The 22,011-nt window shown below is 30.4% G+C and overlaps 2 protein-coding genes across 2 annotated transcripts; both read left to right on the top strand.

The window, feature by feature from the left end:
* Positions 1–1,434: 1,434 nt before the first annotated feature.
* Positions 1,435–8,484, top strand: LOTGIDRAFT_120142 (hypothetical protein; the record flags this gene model as incomplete). The annotated part of the gene is made up of 15 exons (XM_009058287.1): positions 1,435–1,614; positions 1,913–2,055; positions 3,373–3,450; positions 3,629–3,702; positions 3,871–4,013; positions 4,285–4,329; positions 4,517–4,607; positions 4,796–4,851; positions 5,359–5,490; positions 5,780–5,902; positions 6,052–6,243; positions 6,664–6,765; positions 6,984–7,099; positions 7,426–7,553; positions 8,306–8,484. 15 exons carry the CDS (start codon positions 1,435–1,437, stop codon positions 8,482–8,484), a joined length of 1,782 nt encoding a protein of 593 aa, XP_009056535.1.
* Positions 8,485–11,551: 3,067 nt separating this feature from the next.
* Positions 11,552–20,638, top strand: LOTGIDRAFT_204033 (hypothetical protein). Its single transcript, XM_009058286.1, has 7 exons — positions 11,552–11,695; positions 17,271–17,459; positions 17,869–17,943; positions 18,437–18,538; positions 18,804–18,974; positions 19,261–19,344; positions 19,663–20,638. Exons 1-7 carry the CDS (start codon positions 11,603–11,605, stop codon positions 19,732–19,734), a joined length of 786 nt encoding a protein of 261 aa, XP_009056534.1. The 5' UTR covers positions 11,552–11,602; the 3' UTR covers positions 19,735–20,638.
* Positions 20,639–22,011: the final 1,373 nt, after the last annotated feature.

Below are 22,011 nucleotides of genomic sequence, written 5' to 3'. Positions count from 1 at the left end.
TGCTGAGATTACGACGAAAACGTTCAGGTTCGTGGGGCGACTTACCACGTGACACGTCACAAATTATTCATAGTTCTAGTGTTAATCAAGTTATAGAAAATTTAGAGAAAAATATCAGCAAATTCAATCCTGAAAAAGATGAAATGGAGAAATCATTATCTTTTGATAAACAGGAAGACATTTCCACGTCTGCTGAATTAGTTGTAGATGATATTATTAAAGAGGAACAAATTGCTCGAAATGAACCAGATATTGTACAAAGCACTAAAACACGTACACCACCTACGTCATTTTTAAAACCTGTAGCACCACCTAGGAGAAAGAAAAGGGATGATGAAGTGAGTTATCAACCTTATCATCTCTTTCATCTAGATTATAAGAAATACCAAGAATAAACATTGATTACCATTCATGGAAAATGTACCTTGCAATGTGGTAGATTGTTATTGTTCATGTTTTGCAAAGTTGCCAAAAGACATGAAGCCACAGACTGTCTGTATTAAGTCACATTCGAATTAAACAACCTGGGCCAGTGCTTTCATTGAATTTGTCTCGATGTACCCGAATACATGCCTAGGTAGGTTCATGCAAAGAACATGTATATGGAATTTCAATGACAAATTTTCAGATTCAAATGTTTATGCCTTCTTCTTATAAACTTCTTATAACTGTGCAGATACAAGTCTATTTTGTTCATTTTAGGGAAGTATATCATCCATGTCTGAAATTATAAATCCAGGGTTACCTCCCCCTACTCCGAGCACATCTGCTAAACATATTCATCATGATCAATTCAGATCATTAGATATTGACAGTGCTCTTGGTGGAAATAGACACATAACATCTCAGGTTTGATAAATTCGTTTTTATTTTATGTTTAATTGTTTCTATCTATACATTGGTTTATTACATCTATAAGGTGATCAATTACTAGAAAACTTTTGCTTTCATATGTTTGAGCATATCTTCTTACTTTGGTTGATGCCTTGAGACATAGCAGAGTTATATTTTTATAAAGCTGACAGTCAAACTCAACTTACATAATGTTACATTATATTAATATGAATGAACTAGGTGATTACCTTGAAAAATAGGAGAAAAAGCTGTTTCCTCTTTCTTACTTCTTTTCCGTGCAAAATTTCCCTTGTGTGCATTGCATGACATTACCAATCTTTATTAGCCTAAATCAGATGCAAAAACGTGGGATGTAACACTTAATTTCATTTACCCTAGTCAATGGAAAAAGAGTAGTCTACTGCCGCTGTCCCACCAGAATTCCTTCATTGCATAGTGTACGACAATGCCTGCCAGCCAAATCAGCTGTAGAAAAAAGAAAATTTATACAATTCATTCTAATTGTTTATGACTATAAATATATTACAGGAAGCTGAAGTAGATGCTATACATTCTGATAATGATGTAGAATCACTAGATATGACTAGTTATTATTTAGAAGAATTAACTGATGATGAGTTACTAGGTGGTAGTGACACTGAATCAGGGCGTAAAAAGACTTGTCGTCCCAAGCTTCGAGATAGAAAAAAGAATTCTCAAGAGTCACCAGAATCAGCTGTACGACCTCGTTCTGGTTCTGGTAGATCGCTAACTGATCAGGTATACAATTTGGTTTTTTTCATTATGATTTTAAAGGAACTATAATCCTTTGTGCCTTTGTACTTATTGATGAGAGGCCATATTTCAGAAATGAAGATAAATTCTGATTTACATGTAACAGACTATTTTGGAGAATAGGTTTTTTAAACAATGACCTTTATTCTTTTTGAAGAATGATGATATCTAAGTATTGCTATTTGGAGTGTAGACACATTGAAAGGTACACACAAATACATAATGACTCACTGAGTGGCAATAGGTGTTATGGAATAGTTATGATATCTAATGTTTATTACAGGAAATATTAGAATCTGTTATGATATTAGATCTAGATACAGGCAATCAAATACCATTGAGTGTGGCTGAAGAAAACATACCCTCAACATTAAACCCATTAGCATTACATATCTTACAAAGAACACAAGAGATGGGAAAAGATGAGTAAGTCTTATTTAAACTCCTTTCTAAAATTTTGTATCATTTGTCCAGTTGTTCAGCAATTAATGAGTAAAGGTTGGTGGACAGAACTTGTGGATTTACATATACAGTGTACTGGGTGGTAAAGAAAAAACCACATTGACATAAATATAAGATATTACAGCTCTATAGGTTTAACCAGTCTGAAATACAAGCCTATAATATAGTTTGATCTTAGTTTTGATACTGTATGAAAAATCCTGAAACAAAAAGTTTCATTGTTTTTCTGGGCCACCTGATATAAGTTACTGTTTGTTACAAAGTTGACATGGGTATGAGATCATCCAATGATCAACTATCACATTTTGTTCTCAATATTTGAAATATATTTCACCTGTCGTTACTGAGTGTTACCAACTTTAGTTAATGGTAGTCAGTATTTCTAATTTGGACTGCAGTGCAGGTGTGATGGTGTTTCTGGTTGGTTAGTGAGTTGACCTTATTACAATGGTCTCTGATGTAAGAATTGTCTGATTACATTATAGAAAGCATGAATTGTTTGAGAACAATAGATAAATGGATTATTGAGATTATCTGTATTTTTAGTAGTTGTTTAATTGATTATATGGTAGTAATTAAGTCTATTATTAGTCCTACAGTAGCATAGTGATATAATAATTAGTGTTTGTAGTAAGTGAACTAAAGAGTTATAAAATGAACTGTGGTCAGGCTTCAGAGATGTTGTTGCTTTCATGAGTATCTTTATCATCTATTGGGAACATGCTGTGAGGATAAAGTAGAATGTCTGTGAAATAAATGGGATTATCATAGAAGATAATGGATGTGTTTAAGTTAATGTAAGTTTTGTGAACTTTGTTGGTATGGTTTTGATGACTGATTGTCAGGTCTGGGCTATCCAAAATTTGAACAAAAAATGTCCTCTGTCAAATCAAATTTCAAAGTGATAATGTGTTCTCACGTTTTTTGCTGCCAATGAAAGTCATTCTAATAGTAGGCCTACTATTTTGAAGCTGATATTTCAATTCTTTTTAAAATGATCATTAAAATTATGACTTTGCAAAGACAGAATTAATATTCTTCTTAATTGCCAAATTCTATAAAACTAATAAATTAAATCTTATTTAACAGTTTAATCTTAAATTTTGTCTTAACTTGGAAATACATTATAGAATATTCATAATGATTATATTTTGTTCATTTTGTAAACAACAAAATGTTGAATCAAATATAGAGTTTTAATAATATGCTATAATGTTTCTGATTACCATGTTAAACTCAATATTCTATTATGTATATTTTCAGTCAATCACTAGCACCTAGTATAGGTACCGATGAAGAAGATACTAGATCAGAGAAAGGTACCCTTGGTACATCAGGACTTAAAGCCAAAGAAAAGGCGTAAGTACACTTTTTATTTTCAAATGTAAGATGTGTTTGCTAGTAAGAATAAGCCTTGAAAAAAAAAAGTCAAACCAATATGTTAAAAAAACATGATTTCTATTTTTTAAACAATTGGTAACATGCTACTTTGATATATAGAAAGTTTAAGTTTGAAATTTTACTCTGAATATTGTAGTAAAAAGTTAAAGAAGTTTTTAGGAAGAAAAATGGGTAGAACAGTGAAGAAAGTTAAGAATGTTGCAGATAATGGTAATTTGAATTCTGTCTACTCTATTTACTCTACATTAGTGATTTGAACTGCTTAGCCACAAGCCACAAATACGGACATGAAATACGACTGGCTTATATTGAAGCTATACTTATAATTCAGGTCACACTGAACACCTGATGTCACTGTAATTTGTCACAATGTTTCAGTATTACATACAGAAGAAGAAAGTGTAGAAAAAGAAGTATCATTTGATGGTAAAATGTTTAAAATCAAATCATCTGGTAATAATAAAGGGCCATATGATTTTGCTCAGTTACAAATGTTACAAGATATGAGTGGTGAACATGTTGTAAGTATACATACAGTAGACTCTCTTTATGTTTGAGAGGGTTTGTAACTCTAGAATTATTCTAGGTATCCTTTGTATGAAATGTTTTGACTAAATCTATTTTTCTTTCATTGTATTTGCATGGTCAGTATTAAGAAATAAATATATATAGATATTGACAATTGAATGGTTTTTTTTTATTAATATATAGAGAAACTCTTTTGTTCTCTGTCAGATTCAGTTATTTTCAGAATTGTCTCAATGGTAAAATTGATTTATATTGTTATTTCAGGGTGCTATCTGGACAATGAAATTTTCACATTGTGGGAGATTATTGGTAAATATTATTACTGATTTTTCATGAAATACGAACTGTGTCATCATGGAATTTATCATGGACTAAGAACAGTTTAAACATGAGTTGTATGATCTATATTTATGACCAAATTATCACCTTAATACTTCTGACTTGAAATTTCAACTGACTTTGAAAATAATACAATTTCTGTATCTTTCATTTTTAGGCAACAGGTGGACAAGATGGTGTTTTGCGAATTTGGGTTTTAAAATCAGCCTATTCACATTTTGATGATTTACGACAAAAATATTCAGATGGTAAGGTTGCTTATATTTTAGTTTTTTAACTTTCATGTTGATCTCCAATACAACTAACAATTTAGCATTAAAACATTGATAAAAGTATGAAAATAACACCTTTTGAAAGTTGACATATCTGTATTTATATTATCATTAAGATAACTTTGTTGTAAATATTCTATTGAAATTTTGTTTGTCTTTCTCAGTGAAAGTTTCTCCAGCACAATCACATGAAAGTTTGAATTCTATTTCATCAGAAAATGTAAGTTGAACTGTATTTTTTGTGTGTAAAATCAGCTAGTTGATATAGTACAATTAATGGATAACTTAGATTTACCAGTTACTATGTATAACATAAGAATTGTATCTCTCATTGACATTTTTTTTTTTTTTTCTTTAGTAAAGTTTATTTACAAAAATATACAAACATGAACATATACCTTACATTATATCATATTACATATAATATGGTTCAAAAGAATATACACATAAAAATATATGTAGAAAGATGTTTTATATACTATATTTTGAGTAGTTTATGAAAGAGTTGATAGCGAAGAGAGTGAGAAAATAGAAATAGGTGAAAGGTATAGGAAAGACTAAAGGAAAGTTGTCACTCCGTCTTGTATTTCGAGTGATTTATTATTAAGATGTTTTGAGCTCTTGTAAGGTTTCTCATTGACAAACATTGTAGGTCATTTGATTTCATGACAGGTAAAGATTGTTATCTATTTGTTTTATTCCTGACAATACCATGTCCTCATTATAGATTTATGTTAATTTTAATTTTCAGGGAGCCAGTTTAAATGAAGAAGAAGATCTCAAAGCGCCATTTAAAAAGAAACCATTTTTCTCATATAGTGGTCATTTAGCAGATCTATTAGATATTTCTTGGTCTAAAGTAAGTATTTGTAGTTCAGTATATTTCAATTATATTCCTTATATACTTCTCATAGTTTTGATTATACAATTTTCTTTGATGCACACTGCAGAGTACTACTGTAGTTCACTGATGAAAGCATATTTAAAGTAGTGATAAGCTTTCTTAAAAGTTATTTCCATTTGTATGCTGATAACATTTAATCAGAAATTACTTCAGGCTCATCTCCCAAATGTTTGTAGAAAGGAACCATAAAAAGCAGACTTTATATAATGCATAATAATTACATATGTTGTTTTTCAATTTGTAGAATTATTTTATATTATCTTCATCAATGGATAAAACTGTAAGATTATGGCATATATCAAGACGAGAATGTTTATGTACTTTTCAACATATAGATTTTGTTACTGCTATAGTCTTTCACCCAAAGGTAAGTTAATAGGATATTGGGGAATAGTGCACAAATATCTGTTTAGGATAAATAAATAGAAATATTAGATAATTAATAAATTAACAAATATAACTCTGTTGAAATGGATCATTAAAAACTATTTTGAATTCATAAATTTGATGTTTTAGGATGATCGTTATTTTTTAAGTGGTAGTTTAGATGGTAAATTAAGATTATGGAATATACCTGATAAGAAAGTTACTCTATGGAGTGAAGTACGGGGGTCCAGTAATTTAATAACTACAGCTAATTTCTGTCAGAATGGTAAATATGCTGTAGTTGGTACTTATGATGGAAAATGTATATTCTATAATACAGAGGTAAGGGTGTTTTATGTTTATGTTTAATCATTATTCTTTTCAAGGGATATACTTGGGCTCTGTCCTTATAATAATAATGATAACTTTATTGAGCAACAATCTGTTAACCAAATCTTCATTGGGCTTGAGTCAATGGACAAATATGTATAGTGCTTGTAAAAGTGATATAATTTGTTACAAATGATTTCTGGTCATTGGAATGATAAGCATAACCTGATTTATTTCTAAATTGATTGTATATTTTTATAACTTAGCCCTTGAATAAGACAAACTGAAAGCTATTGGTTTGGGCTTTACCTGTTGATAAGGATTTCAAAGTAGTCCTACACAATAATACAATTTTTAACATCAATGAAAGGTCCATATCGTGTTGAAATTATTACTTAGATTTTCACACTATGTAATTTTTTTCATTATCAGCAATTAAAGTATTTTACTCAGATCCATGTACGCTCAACGCGTGGTAAAAATGCTAAAGGACGAAAGATAACTGGAATTGAACCATTACATTCTGAAGATAAGGTAATATTTTCTGTATATTTAAGTTATTTTGTGTTAAACATAATTATGTTGTTCAGAGTTAGTCACATCTGTTCATAGGTTGGCATAGATTATGTCAAAATTCAGGCGATCTTGATATAGAAAAAGAGTTCTGTCTATTCTAAAATGAGTGATGTATGCCCAAACTGCTAAAATAGAAATCCACTAAAAATTAAGTTACAAAAATATATTTTCTTCAGTTATTAGTTACGTCCAATGATTCTCGTATTAGAATGTATGATTTAAGAGATTTAACACTATCATGTAAATATAAAGGCAGTACCAATCAGAGTAGTCAAATTAAAGCTAATCTAAGGTAGGTACTAATTCATTCTATAAATGTAAAAAAGCAAGGTACAAATTCTAATGACAGGTTAATGGAGAATAAAGCAAAATCAATTTCTTCTACATTAATAAATCTGTAGAGTTAACCTATGATATCTTTTCCAAGATAACAAGTTACCACTGTTAATGTATCTGTTCCATTTTATAAAAAAAAACTTGCATTTGAGTGGAGAGATCTTAATACCTTTTTTTTTTTAAATTAAACTAAAATGCTGTGTTCCCACCTTTTAAATGTTCTCGTGCATGACTTTTTACAACATTTGTTTTTTCTCTAATGAAGTTATGATATATTTTCAGTGCAAATGAGAAGTATATGGTCTGTGGATCAGAAGATCATTTTCTGTATATATGGAAAGTGCACCATGACTACAATAAATTTTCTTCTGTTAGAAGAGATAGGAACGATTTCTGGGAAGCCATTAAAGGTCAGTAACTAATAATTTGTTTCCTTAATAGATTGCATGAATGTTTCACTCTCCTGTTTTGAAAACAGAGATAGTCTCAGGTCAGGTATTCAAAGCACCTGAGTGTAGTGCTCTTATCAAGAAATTGAATGATTGCTGGCATCTTTGACCAACTGGATGGTCCCATATTAGAGCCCCTCAGATTGGTGACAAGATCAGTGGGTGGATTCTCTAAGAAGTGAAAAGTCGAAATAAAATACCTCGAAATGAACGAATATGTGAACTATGTAATATGAATGCCGTGGAAGATGAATTCCATTTTATTTTAATATGTCCTATATTATCAGATCTCTGTACAAATTTTATTCCCATTTATTACCATAAAAATCCTTCAACAGATAAACTAAAACTATTATTTCAAAGTGAATCTAATGTAACTATTAGAAATCTGGCAATATTTATTAAAAAGGGATTGGCAGTTAGAGCTGAAATGCTTGAAATATGACAAGACTATAATATTGATATCAATTTGGTTTATGTAATATAGGAATGTATATATGTTAATCGAATTGTACATAATGATGGATATTTTCTTATATATATTATAAATTATAATTATATTTATTGTACTATAGGCTTGAGGCCACAGAGTACTGAAATAAAGAGAATAAAGAATTAAGAGTCTTTGAAATTTCAATTGCTTGCAGATTCTTACACTTTCTAAATTTACTACCACTCTGTGAAATTATATATTTATTTCATTTATGTTTCAGTTCACAATGCTGTAGTAACAGCCGCTATTTTTGCACCAAACCCATCACTATTTTATAAAACTGAGGAGAAATCCGAGCAACAGGGGGCAGCACAAACTAGTGACGAACACGGACAAATTATTATTTCTGCTGATTTTACTGGAGTTATTAAAGTTATTGCCAATAAACCAAAGAGCTGATATTAAGTTAATATATTTTGATACTTTTATACTGTAAATTGAATGTGAATTCTGTATGTACACATATGTATAGTAGTCCTGACTTCAGGATTTTTAACCAGTGAAGACTTATTAAATATATTTATACATGACAGTTATGTAGCTTGAGAGGGTGTCCTATTTAAATATTCAAATTGAGATTTAAGATTACTGTTTAAAATACTGATCTAAATATATTTTTGGATTTTTATAAGAAGATTCAAAGAATATTTAATATGAGTTTTTGCCCTTGTTCTTAAATTTTTTTTAGCTTGTGAACACTCTTGATGAAAAAATTCTTGAATGACACAATTCTTGACAGATTTGAGAAAACTTTGTAATAATGTTCAGTTAAAAAAGAAGTGTATGAATATTTCATACTGGTGATTGTTACTGTACTACCAAATACTTGTTTACTCTTTATGAATATTACTATAAAATACAGACATCATTGTAGTCTACAAAATAAACTTAGCAGGTTTAATTAGACCAAATGAATATATAATTAATCAATCAATGATAATATTATTACTTGATGAAATTAACATGTGTTATTGGTAATCATAGCAGTGTGTCAATACACTATTGGCCAAGGAGCCTCATCACATTAGTATTATAGTGTAGAATAAGGATAAAGATGAATGTAAATTTGTATGAAATGTGGAAATGAGCTAATGAACCTGCCAGAAATTTGTCTTCTTAAAAACTTGAGATAAAACCATTGTATTTTATTTGTTATTATTGTTAATTGTTTTTATTTGTGAATAGGTGAATTGTGATCAATAGAGACTGTAAAATATACATCTAGAATCTTGGCATTTCTCTGTAACTCTAGCATGAAAGTTGCTGACTCTTCATCTTTATTGATGCTTATCAGGCAATTAAATCTACATCTACAAGCCATTCAATATACTAGTTAAGGCTCTGTTTTATCAAATTCCCTCAAGGTTCAAAGTTTTCAGGCATGTTTCTTTGTCAAATATATTCTACTTGAAACCATGAAGATAGAGATAGACAAATTGCTGTTCTCTTGGATAATTTTTAAAATTTATCTCTTATTTTCCTAAAAAAAAAGGGTCATGTTTGTCTTTCATCTGACCAAAATGTCAAAAATAACCCCCACATATCCACAAAATTAACTGAGCCAGGTAAGAGTCAGCAACTTTTATACTCTATGTGTTATTTCTGTTTTTATATATAGCAAAAAGTAATAGTTTATGGTCATGAGACATTTATATTTTATTGTTGAAATTTTTATTTGTCGTGACATGGCTGGAGCCTTTTTAAAGAGATATGAACTTTTTATTATTATAAGAATTAATGACGTAAAACCACATTATATAATGTTTGAAATACATATACATCATTGTTGGCCACTATGCAAAATATATTTTTTTACTGTCGCCCATTTTCATCAATGACTCCAGACTCGCATTCGAATATACATCAAACTGTTATTGATAATGCTCAAAGTAAAAAAATTTGTTACATCTATTTTAGATCTTGAATACCGTATAATTCCAAATATAATGCGCACCCGTGTACAATGCGCAATCCTTCCTTACTCCATCAAAATCTGGAGAAATCTATTTACGCGTAATACACACCCCTTGACGAAAAATTTGGAGATGGCATACCGGAGACACCAAAATACGGTAACTTTTTGATAAAATAAAAATGCTCCAAAATCTTAAATATCAGTTCAAATTTAGACTTTACTGAAAAAGACAGGAAACTTGACAATCATGTTATATCATTATCTTGTGTTATTGAAAATGAAAATGAAATGAATTAGATTTAAAAGATATTTCAAGGTGAAGGTTGGAAGATTTATATTTACAGCATTCCAAATTCTTTTTGGGGTATATCCTTTTAACCCTGGGAAAAAAGTTTGGTCACTCATATTAATTAACAGACCAATCTTACGACAGAGAATTCTTACAAATATATAGTGGATTGTGCTAGGCACAGTGGCAGCTTTCTGTGGTCAGAATGCAAAGAGTTGATATACCAAATCACTATATTGTTATTTCTTTGTTAAAACATCTTAACATAAAATCAATATTAACTAGCTTTGTATTGTTATATTTTCTTTTGTCAAACTTGAGTCTAATTATAGTTATTAGTGTGGAGGTAAGAATTCTTGGTTGTTTAAAGTGACACAACCATGATTTTATTGACGGGGGCCAACCGTGCACCCCAGCGTCCCTTACAAAATTTTGCAATCCCCTCCTTGAAAAAATTCGGAAAACTGACCCATTTCATCAATGCTACAAAACACCTCGAGTGTCCCGGGACAAAAAAAAGTCTGGCCACGGGCTAACCACCGGCTACTCTACAGAACAATCTTGATCGTCCATCATCAACCAGGTCAAATTAAGTGCGGGAGGAACGTGAGAAATATTGTGTTCAAGTATTTCGCCGCCTGCACACTTTTGGCGTCAAAAATGACCTTGATCTGAAATAGATATCAAGGCGACGTAATTGCAACACCTTTTTGTCGAAGATCATTGTAACCTATAGAAACAATATTACATTTTGTATTTAATGCAGAAAATGGTAAAAATGGACGAAATTTCAGTGACAATTTTGACCTTGATACGACCATTTTTTCTAGCTTCAATGTATTAGAAGAACAGTTCAATTCAAAGTTTGAGCGTATAAAAGCATGCAGAATAAAGGCCGACTATGCAATAATTCCGTTGCAATTATAATATTTTAACCACTCTATACAAGTTTTGGGTACAGCTTTGAGCACAACTATATCTGTCAGTAATTGTCGTTAAAAAGTATGTGGCCCAGCGGCTAACATGAAAAGGTCCTCAAATCCTACAATTTATCTATAGGCTACGTATAATACAATTATACTCTGACAAATTAATATCGTTTATTTAATCACCACACTGAACAATTATTGAACACCAATCACTAATTTGGTCACCGACGAATAAAATAAACCTAAATCGTTTCTGACTTCCTATATATTGACGCATGCCTACTTGAGTTGTTAACGGCACCTGATTGGACTTAGTTGATAATAACGGTGAGATATTGGCATATAGAAGTACTTGCTTATAGTCTTAACTTGGATATCGACAAAATGACTCAAGGAAGAACACAATCTACCCTACAAACAGGACCACTCGTAACCTGTATGAAGACATTGTTAATGGTGTTTAATTTTATTTTTTGGGTAAGTACAATGTTTCAATTGTTCCAATATGGTAGAATAATTTCAGCTCTGTCTGAATTCCAAGATGATTATAATGTATTTTATGTACACGCACTTTATTGATTGTTTTGAGTTGAAATTCTCTCAACTTATCACCATGGCATATTTAATAAAACACCCTAGCTGTTACGTTTCCTATTTAGCTGTATATTTATGACAACAGTTGGAGCATATAGGTATTTTTTTTAGAAGTTGGCATTCAATTATTTAAACTTTTGTCCTCATTGCTGTGTAAATTAGGTATCTCATTCTATGTCATTATGATTGCTCTACAATGATGGTAGAATAATTGCTATATATCTTGAAGCTATCTACATTAAACTTCATAAGATCTTCATATAGATCATTGGATATGGCCAATTAATATACAAGGAGATTAAAGAAATAATTCAATGAATGATATATGTGTCAGACCATTTCATATTGTTGTAATCTAGGATCAAGTAGAAGATATAAATGCCATTGATGATATATAAACAGAGATATAAATGTTTTTCATGATAAACAGAGATATAAATATTATTCATGATACACAGAGATATAAATATTATTCATGATTATTCATGATACACAGAGATATAAATATTATTCATGATACACAGAGTTATAAGCAGAGATATCAATAAAGTTTTTCATCATAAATGATAAACACATATATATATATAAACAGCTCATGATATGAATGCCTTTGATGAAAAACATATAAATGCTAATCAAGATAAATAGAGATATAAATGGTGAATGCTATATTTTTACTTATAATCAGAGATATAGATTTATATATAACAAGGATATAAAAGTTATTGATGATCATCAGAGATTTAAATGCATTTTATGATAAACAGAGATGTAAATGTTATTCTTATTTAAGCCGAGGAATACATATTATTCAAGATTAACAGAAACATATTTATTTATGATAATGAGAGATATGAATGTCATTCCTGATAAATGGAGATATAAATGTATTCATAATAAACATTAAATGTCTGTTTGTGATAAACAGGGATATAAATATATCTATATTAAACTGAGGTATACATATTATTCAAGATAAACAAAGATGTAAATTATATAGAGTTATTTTATTATTTTAATTAAAGTAACTGATGAAAATCAGATGTATTTTAAACAATAATGTAAACATTGACAAAATCTGAACATTAAATATAATTAAATTATATTATACAATGTATATTGAATACTTTACCACTACTATCACCTATATAAGATAAACAAAGCTATGAATTATTTATTATATTGATTGAATTCCGTTGAACACCACATGTTGTTGTTAACATGTATGTAAATATTGACAACAGTATTATAGATAAAGTGATGGTAATTTTTCTAATATCACATACAAATTGAATTTAACATATAGATGTGTAATAAAACATTTTTAAATGGTTGACTGATTTGTATATATATGTGCAGTGTGATTAATGAGTCTTTGCAATGAATTAGAGAATAGTTGGTACTATCAATTAGTTCTAATCATGCTTGACTCATGTCCAATATATGTCTATTTGTCTAACTCTTTGCATTTTAATCCCAATTTCAAAAACATGATGGTTGAAAAGAAAAAGAAAATTTAATTAAAAATGTCATGTTGAGAGGGCAGCCCTGTAGCCAGGAATGAATGGGGCTCGTATATTGTGCCGAGATGGTGCTGGCAGGGCCTGACAATTCAAATTACACAAGTTCTATGAGCTTTGGGCCTTCCCCCATGAGAATTTGAAAATAAGAAGCCTAGAGAAGGTTGGCTGGGGCTTAATTATTGTTGACTGGGGCCCAGTCCCCGTGGACCCAACATTAATGATGGGTCTCGTTGACAATCTACTTTTACTCTGCAAATTTGTCTTCCTTTATTGTGTCAAGTTTAGCTGTATTGAGACTTTTCTCAAATCAATTAGTGTTGCAATATGTTATCTCTCATTGCCTCTTTCATTAGCCTAATGAGATTCAGAAAAGTAGAACATGTTAACTATTGATTCTACTTTTGAATCTACAGCTATCATATCTTACCCTCAATATATGTATATATATAGATTGTTCTATTGATCAGTGAATGATTAATCATCATCAATTAATCATCATCATGGAGTTGTCTTTATTATAAACAATTGATGAAATTATCTCATCATAGAATTGATTTGATTTCATTGATTTTCTACTGAATTATCATGCTCCCATTTAAAACAAAACCAAAAAAAACAGTGCAAATCTTATTTGTATTTTTTTTGTAAATTTGAATTGAGCTTTGAATACTTCATTTTGAATTTATATCTTTTTTTTCTGTCCTACTCAGGGTACTGATTGTGATTAATGGAGCTATAATTGTTCTTGGTGCCTAAAAAACTATTTTGAATCCTTATAATGGTTGTACTCCATATTATAGAGTTTCAGGTCATGTGTGTTAAAGCTTAAAGGTCTTATAAGGATATTGAGGAATAGTTCTTACTAATTATGCCACCACCAAACTGAGTCTGTTGTGGTATTTGTGTCATGTTATGACTTTATATATACAAGTTATGTTAACCTGACTAGCTGTGGGTATTGATTCAGTATGGTAGATTATTGGTCAAGCTGTTAGATCTAGTTTTAATACTCTCTACTACTACCAGACGGTCTATTTATTACCAACCAAATTAATTATTGAATTAACTCTCAATATGGCTTGATTTGGTTAATGATATTCTCATCTCATTTATATCATCAGCAATAATAACATTAACTTAATCTAAATAATATGTCCAGTTTCTAGATAGATTGATATGTTCATGTTTATAGGCCTAAGCAACTCCAACTGGAACAATTTTTTAAACCAAGTGAGGGCACATAGAAACACATAAGTAGAAGGCAGATCTACTTAGATCAAATTGCTCAACAGTTGGAAATCAGAAAAGAGCAGGCAAAACTCTTTTCAGGTATACATTGTCCCTCTCCTGGGTAAAACAGAGTAGGAAACAAAACTATTTTTAATTTTGAATGTTGCAATTGGATGCTATAGTTCAATTCGGTAATATGGCCAACTTTTAGAAGGGCAAGATGTTTATTTCCCATAAAACAGATCTAACAACATGACATCAAGGTGGAATTTATTTAACAAGATTAACATAGAATATGTCTGGTATTTACTCTGTCCATGATTCATTATGTAATTAACAGGATATAAGCATTGATTTTTCTATTCTAGTTTGCGACAATTGCAATATCATTTGATTATAAAGTTACAATTGAAACAAACCTTGATGAAATGCTCTTAAATTAGAATTGCTTTTAAAACTTAGTGAAATAAATAACATTGAATAAAGATCATGCACAAGATGAAGCTGATATAGCTTGTTTTTTTAGCTATACATAGTATTACATCAAATCTTGATTTGATTGCAGTTTAACCTGGTACCATATACATGCCAAAAAGTGTCATGTGTGACTAATATTGAGTTTATTAGTTTTTATGATTTGAACACTGATTATCAGAAAATACTGCATCATAAAAAATAAAATAAATAAAATTAAACATAGGGTTGTATGATGTCATATGTTAACAGCTGCTTCAGAGGCCTTCAAATGTACACTTATGTATCAATGTATCATGTATATTGGATCCTTGAGTTAGAAATATGATACATGTATGACATTTATGTTTATTCAGAACCAGAGGAAGCTATTGTCCTGACCTTTATTACATACAATATATATATGATTATAATAGAAGTAATGAAATAGAAAGTATTTTATAACTGGCTAGTATTTTCTATTATCTTCTATTCCCTTGTTGTTTTATTTTAATATGGGTATTCAGATGTGAAGTTAAACCCATTATTTGTATAGGGGTTTAATAATTTATTTAATTAGTTGTAAAGCAAGAAACAGAAGAAACTTCCATATTTGTGGCTCTCAAATTCTCTCAACTCCACTGTATATTTGTGATTATCAGATTAATTCAACATAATATAAAATTAGCTTGTACTTGGTACAGTGGTAGCTCATGTGAACAAATTATTCTATATACCATACAATTAAATTTCGTTTATTCTAGCTCAAAATCTGAGATACATCATGCAATATTTTAGAGAAAATGGGCACATTATCACATACAACATGATGAAGTTGAATGAATTATTGGCTTTATATTTGATAGGGGTATTTGTATCACGTCACTCTGTGAATCCAGAACTCTTGGCTGTGCAGATAGAGATAGAGGCAGATGTTTCGGTCTATACGAGGGGGTGCTTTATCAGCTTTGGCCCTCCATGTTTCCAAGTTTATATCATTTAGCTCTTAAATGCCTGATGCTGTGGACCCCTCTTGACCATTCACCAAATCATTCCTAGAAACACCACTGAAAACGGGATTGGGAAGTAATATAAAATAAAATGTTACATAAACCAGCTGTAACAAGTTTTCCAATGGAATCAAAATGGAATCTATGAAGAAAGTATGACTCATCTGTTATAATGACAAAGTCTGTCTTATATTTAAATGGCTTCACTTTCAGCATTATTTCATTATGAACATCTTTCGTTTAGAAATATAGGCATGATTACTATTATGATTCTAAATATTAACAGATTGTGAAATCTCGCTGGGTGATTTATAGAAGATGAAAATGAGATGCTAGGATTGATGCTACTCATTGAATAAATTCTCTTGACAGATAAAATGTAATTATTTGTGTAGGTTTATTGATTGTAGTACAAACTTGTTTGTTATCTGTCAGCAACTCATTGTGTTAATACTGTCTAACTTTATAATACCAAATAATCAACATATTTTATCGGCCAATTTAGAAAAAAATATACAATACACCATTACATATGCTTTGAAATTTTCATATCAATGTAACTACACATGTATGTGTTTTAAAAACGTACATCTTATGTCTTTAATATTTGAAAATATGTGACCATACCCTTGTCCTAGTTTTTGTACCGAGGTTTTTTAATTCTCTGTTTGTGTATCTGATAGATTCCATTTTCTCATTTCTCCTTCAACCACTGTGATTTCGCAATAATGACGTCACTATCGTATATGATAGCAAAGGTGACATCATATTTGGTTAAGTTTTTTTCCTAGCATTACAGGATCCCTATTCGGCAAATGAATTATGAATGAATTTCTTGACGTTGTGAAGATGGTGTAATAGATAATCACACAAAGACTTGAAAACCTCATTATGATCCCTTTAGTGCTGTAGGGTGATTGTGGTTAAAGTTTTCTCTTATAGTGAATGATATTAATAGGATTGATTATAAGACTTCCAGAATCATGTAGGAAAATATTCTGTATTAAGTTGGCTTCAAATTCTATCATACAACCTGAATTGACAGGTGATTGATGTCAAAGCTTTGAATCTCCCTAACAACAAGAAAAATTATGGTATCCAATTTAAGTACTCTAAAGCATTGTCCAGATGTCTTCTGCTACATCATTTCAGCTTGTTATGTATATGGTTTTGATGTTTGCTATAATTTAATGCCCACTTCTATCTTTTATCCTAAGTAAATAATCTTGTATTTGATTACAGGTAACTGGTATAGTACTATTAGCTGTTGGTATCAAGACTAAAATAGATTGGTATAAATATCTAGAATTGTCTAGTGTATATCATCCAGAAACACCCTATGTTTTAATAGGAGTGGGAGCTGTTATTGTTCTCATTGGCTCACTAGGATGTTGTTGTACTGTCAAAGGTCATGCCTTCCTTCTGTTCATGGTAAATTGTTTTGCTTTTACAAAAATAATTTTTGAGCTATTTAATTGTGGTAATGACAAGTTTATTGTAAAACCTGGCTGGCACGCTTGAAATCATTTGAGTATACATGACCAGAATTCAATGGTGTATATTATAGCAGCTCAATGGTAAAAAATGGGAAAGATAAGAAGTACTTACACACATTCAAGTGAATTTATCTTGACATATCACAATGTTTTCATTATAGTATCTATCCTAATTATTATATTTATATAACGGGTCAAGTGAGAAGATCCCCCTATTTATTACCCTTCAGCTCTGAAGATGCATTTTAGCAACTGGTAATCACAGATTTATTGTTTTCTCATTATATTACACTTATTTGAACAAAAACCTGAGTAGTTTTGAAATATCTTCTGTTAAATTTCAGTATTGTGGATTCCTAGCTCTGATATTTATTGTTGAACTGAGTGCTGGTATTGCTTTGTTAATCTATAGAAACAAGGTAACCATAGGATTCAGTTTACCACTTTTCATCCTTTTAAACTCCGTCCTTACCAGACGGAGCCAGGTTTACGTCCGAGAGGGGGGCCGAGATATCTGAGATTGCCGGAATCTTAAACCTAGTTTTGAGATTTTTGCCCAAAAATCTTGCTTTCGGGGCTGCAAGAGGGAGCTGCCCCCTTTGGCTCCCCTTTGGCTCTGTCACTGTTACCAGACACATTTGACTTATCAATGATAATGGTTCCTAATGATATTGCTTTGAAATCTCATCTTTTACATATTTTAGCAGATTAATTTCAATGCATATTTCAAGTAGGTTACTAGAGATTGGAGAACATGTATTTGTTAGAGCTTGTGAGCTTTTGAAAACCTGTAATACTCTGATACAGCTATATATGTTATGTTCTTGCTATGTTACATGGTCTAGGAACATAGAACCATATGAAAATGCCCAAAATGAGTATGATTTAAAACATATTTCACTATTACCATAGCTGGAGAAAGGCTTTAAAGAAGGATTAAATAATGCTATAGAAATCTATGGTGAAGATGGGAAAGATGAATACACCAACTCCTTTAATGATATGCAGAAAACTGTAAGTCCAGCCTTTTTTCTTTGAAATAATGTGTCATAGATGTTCCCCAAGTTTTTACTCTGAGGAAGATATTATCTTGTGCTGCTAGCACATGTTTCAGAAACAGAGGCTAACATGAAGCATGTGAGCAATGTTAGCAAATCTATTAAACTGTAGACTGTCGACTACTGTCAAATTGGAAAAAAACTTTTCCGCTAGCGAATAACCTTCACTTCTTTTGGCGAAATTATGAAACAATTTGTACATGTATTTTGTGTTATTTTAGTTGAAATGTTGTGGTATTGTAAGTTATGAAGATTGGTATAAAACACCTTGGGAGAAGAAACAGAAAGTACCTAACTCTGTACCACTGTCATGTTGTAAAGTGGATGACAAGTCATGTAAAAATACAGGATTACTGGCCTCTAATTCTTCAACATCAGATATCTATACTAGGGTACGTAGTAGACACATTGATGCTGTATTCAATATTAAGTTTACAGACCAGTCACAAGACCTCCTCAGTACTAATTGTAGTCAAGTTCAAAATCAAAACAGTCTTTTGCAAGGGGCTCGAAATATCAGAAACTAATAGTTCATGAGAAATAGCAGTTCCACAATAAAGATTATAGGTTGTAAAGATAAGCTTCATTTTAGTGTTGAAAAAATCCCCAACTGCAGACATGATTTTTTTTAAAATTGTAATCCTTACTGTCATGTGATATTTTGTATTGTTTTTTTAGGGTTGTCATAAACTAGTAGTAGATTTTATTGATGGTAATCTTGGACCTATTGGAGGTGTGGCTTTAGGAATCTCATTCTTTCAGGTAGGTTAGACTGCTGTTCTAAATAAAGATATAAACAAGTTTCTACTGCCATTGTCACTGTCAGCAATGTCTTTAAGTCTTTGACTTTTCCAACATTATCTACTGAAAATTGAAAATTACTATGCCTTCATAAATATTTATGTAGATAAGACATACTATGGGTTCTCCATGAATAAATATTTATAACATTATAACAGTTTAACAGTTGATTAAAACAACAAAGTTTGAGATGTTCTCAGTCAATGTAGCAAACTTGATTATTTTTATAAAGACTCGTCACTCGCCAGTTTAAAATGATAGCTTTTTTTATGTTTGTAGATTTTGGGTGCTATATTAGCCTGTTTCTTAGCCAAGTCAATTAATAAAGCTAAGTATGAACAGGTTGCCTAGAATACCAGTAGAGGCTTACCACCTTATAACTTATTTTATGGTCACAAATTGAGAAGATCTAAAAACCATTTTTTTTCCTTTTGCTTTTTTGATTGTTTTTCTTAGTCTTTTTGGACAATTCTGGTGCTTAAAATTTATTTTATTTACAATTTATGAAGCAAGAAATCTAACTTATTAACAAAATTTAAAACAACTTGCAAGTAATTTTGATTGCTTTTGTCATTTTTTTATGGTTAGAACTACTTAAATCAATTCCATTTTTTGAAAATATTTACAAAAACAACAAAATGTTTGAATATAATCCTCAGCATAGAAGTTGCAGTTCTGTTTCTTACATAACAAGTAGGTTTAGCTTTACCACTTGGTCTTACTTGACCCCTATTGCCATGACTATAATTTTAATAAAATAGGGTACTTAAATTTTCTTAAGCTGAAGAATTGAAAATATTTATGCTAGAGTTTAAAGCTTTGTTTATTTTGTATTATTTTGATAATTATTCTGTGTTGTGAATATATTAAAGCATAATTTGTCAAGTTTTGCCTACTTGTATATTACTTTACTTGTCTTTCATTCCAATGTTTAATTATGAATTTAATTGAATACATCAGTTATACACAAAATTGCATGTTAATAAATGTTCTCTACTTATAAAATTCCCAAATTACAGTTTGGCTCTTTAATTATCTATATTCAGATTTTTGGAGGAAGATATTAGATAATGCACCTACTTGCAAAAGCATAATTTTCAAGTTTTCCAGCTATATTGCACCGTTTACTATATAAACTATATTTAATTTTTTATAGCATACTACTAAATTAACTGTATGAAATTTAAAATAGTTGATGTTTAATTCTATCTTTTTCTTTCAAATTATCTTGACAATAAATATATATATCAATGTTATTTTGAATTTTCATGTACCTGTATGAAACTTTAGCCTAACAAATCTGTCCCTACCTGTTCCCCTGTTGTGATTGGATATGATTGAATATTGGCATGTTTAGGGCCAGACATGAGTTCCAAAGGTATATTAGAGGGAAAAGGGAAATTTTATATCTGGCCCGAAATTTGATTAAAACTCGTCAGTATATCACGACCAAAGAATGGGCGGACAAGATGTCAATTTTGATTTCTGCATGTAAAGTTTACAAAACAAAATCTGTAGAAGTGGGCATCCCGTGGATGCAAAAGGACAACATGCAAAAGTGGTAGAAACCGAACAACATCGGTAGATTACACATGTACAATTCTTAAGTATATTGTTACCACACCTCAAGGATAAATCTGTTTTGATTCACCAATTTGAAATGAAAGGGAAGCAGACACACTTACAAACAATATACATTTTTATTAGACAATTATTATTATTATTAAGTCTTATTATCAGTACAGTTTGAAGTACAAATCATATACATTAACATATTCTTATCAAACCTTCTTTAATATACAAATAATGTCTTTTAGTCATTTTAAATGCAGATATCCCGACCCCATGTACAATTTGAGATCTACAAACTTGCACCAAATATTGTTGTAAAAATAACAATGTGTAAAGCAAGTTACATGTGAAATTTTGGATGCAAGCAACTTCTTTATTTGACTAAGCATAGCTACATTTAAAAACCATTGCTTATTTCATTAATAAAAGTTTTGTCTGTAATGGATATATTTTATAGTCAAGCAGAGTAATTTGTGCTCATCTTTGTAAGATTGAAAACAAACACAAGCAGTCTACTTTATCTTTAGGTAGCAAAAATAATAATTATAACTAACTTATTACTTAAACCACCTATAAACAATAAAAGAAGTAGACATCTTTTAAGAGTAACTAAAGTATTTTATTCTACGAGCTTTCGTAGTCGTAGACAGGTGAAATGATTTGAAAGATATTAACAGCGTAAACACAGACGTGAAACATCATAACCCTATCATGTTTGTGGTCATCAACAACAATGTCCCATACAATTACCTATAAATAAAGTGAACTACACGGTTTATGTTTTGAATAACCCTGATGTGTGCAAATATCTTTGTTGGACTAGATTGGTTTGATAAAATGTACATAAAACTGATATTAACATGTAAAACCCATCATTTTTTATTATGCTGCTTTACAATAGCTGCTCAATTATCTACAGTATTGGTCAGCAGGTAGTACCTTTAACACAGTTGACAATAAAATCAACAAAATCTAGAGCATAGAAAATAATAATAATATGGTTCAAACAGACCATAAAGAAGGAAGACAATATAATCATGTTTGAACTAAAGCAGC

Source organism: Lottia gigantea (assembly GCF_000327385.1).
Source record: "Lottia gigantea unplaced genomic scaffold LOTGIsca_33, whole genome shotgun sequence".
In the NCBI taxonomy this organism is placed as follows: Eukaryota; Metazoa; Mollusca; class Gastropoda; family Lottiidae; genus Lottia; species Lottia gigantea.
Note: the sequence above shows the minus strand (reverse complement) of the source record. Positions and strands in the feature narration are given on the sequence as shown.

Coding starts and splice junctions, on each gene's coding strand:
- LOTGIDRAFT_204033 (XM_009058286.1), top strand. CDS start 11,603: ATGACTCAAGGAAGAACACAATCTACCCTACAAACAGGACCACTCGTA. Junction 11,696..17,270: donor TGTTTAATTTTATTTTTTGG/GTAAGTACAATG, acceptor ATTTGATTACAG/GTAACTGGTATAGTACTATT. Junction 17,944..18,436: donor TGTTAATCTATAGAAACAAG/GTAACCATAGGA, acceptor CTATTACCATAG/CTGGAGAAAGGCTTTAAAGA.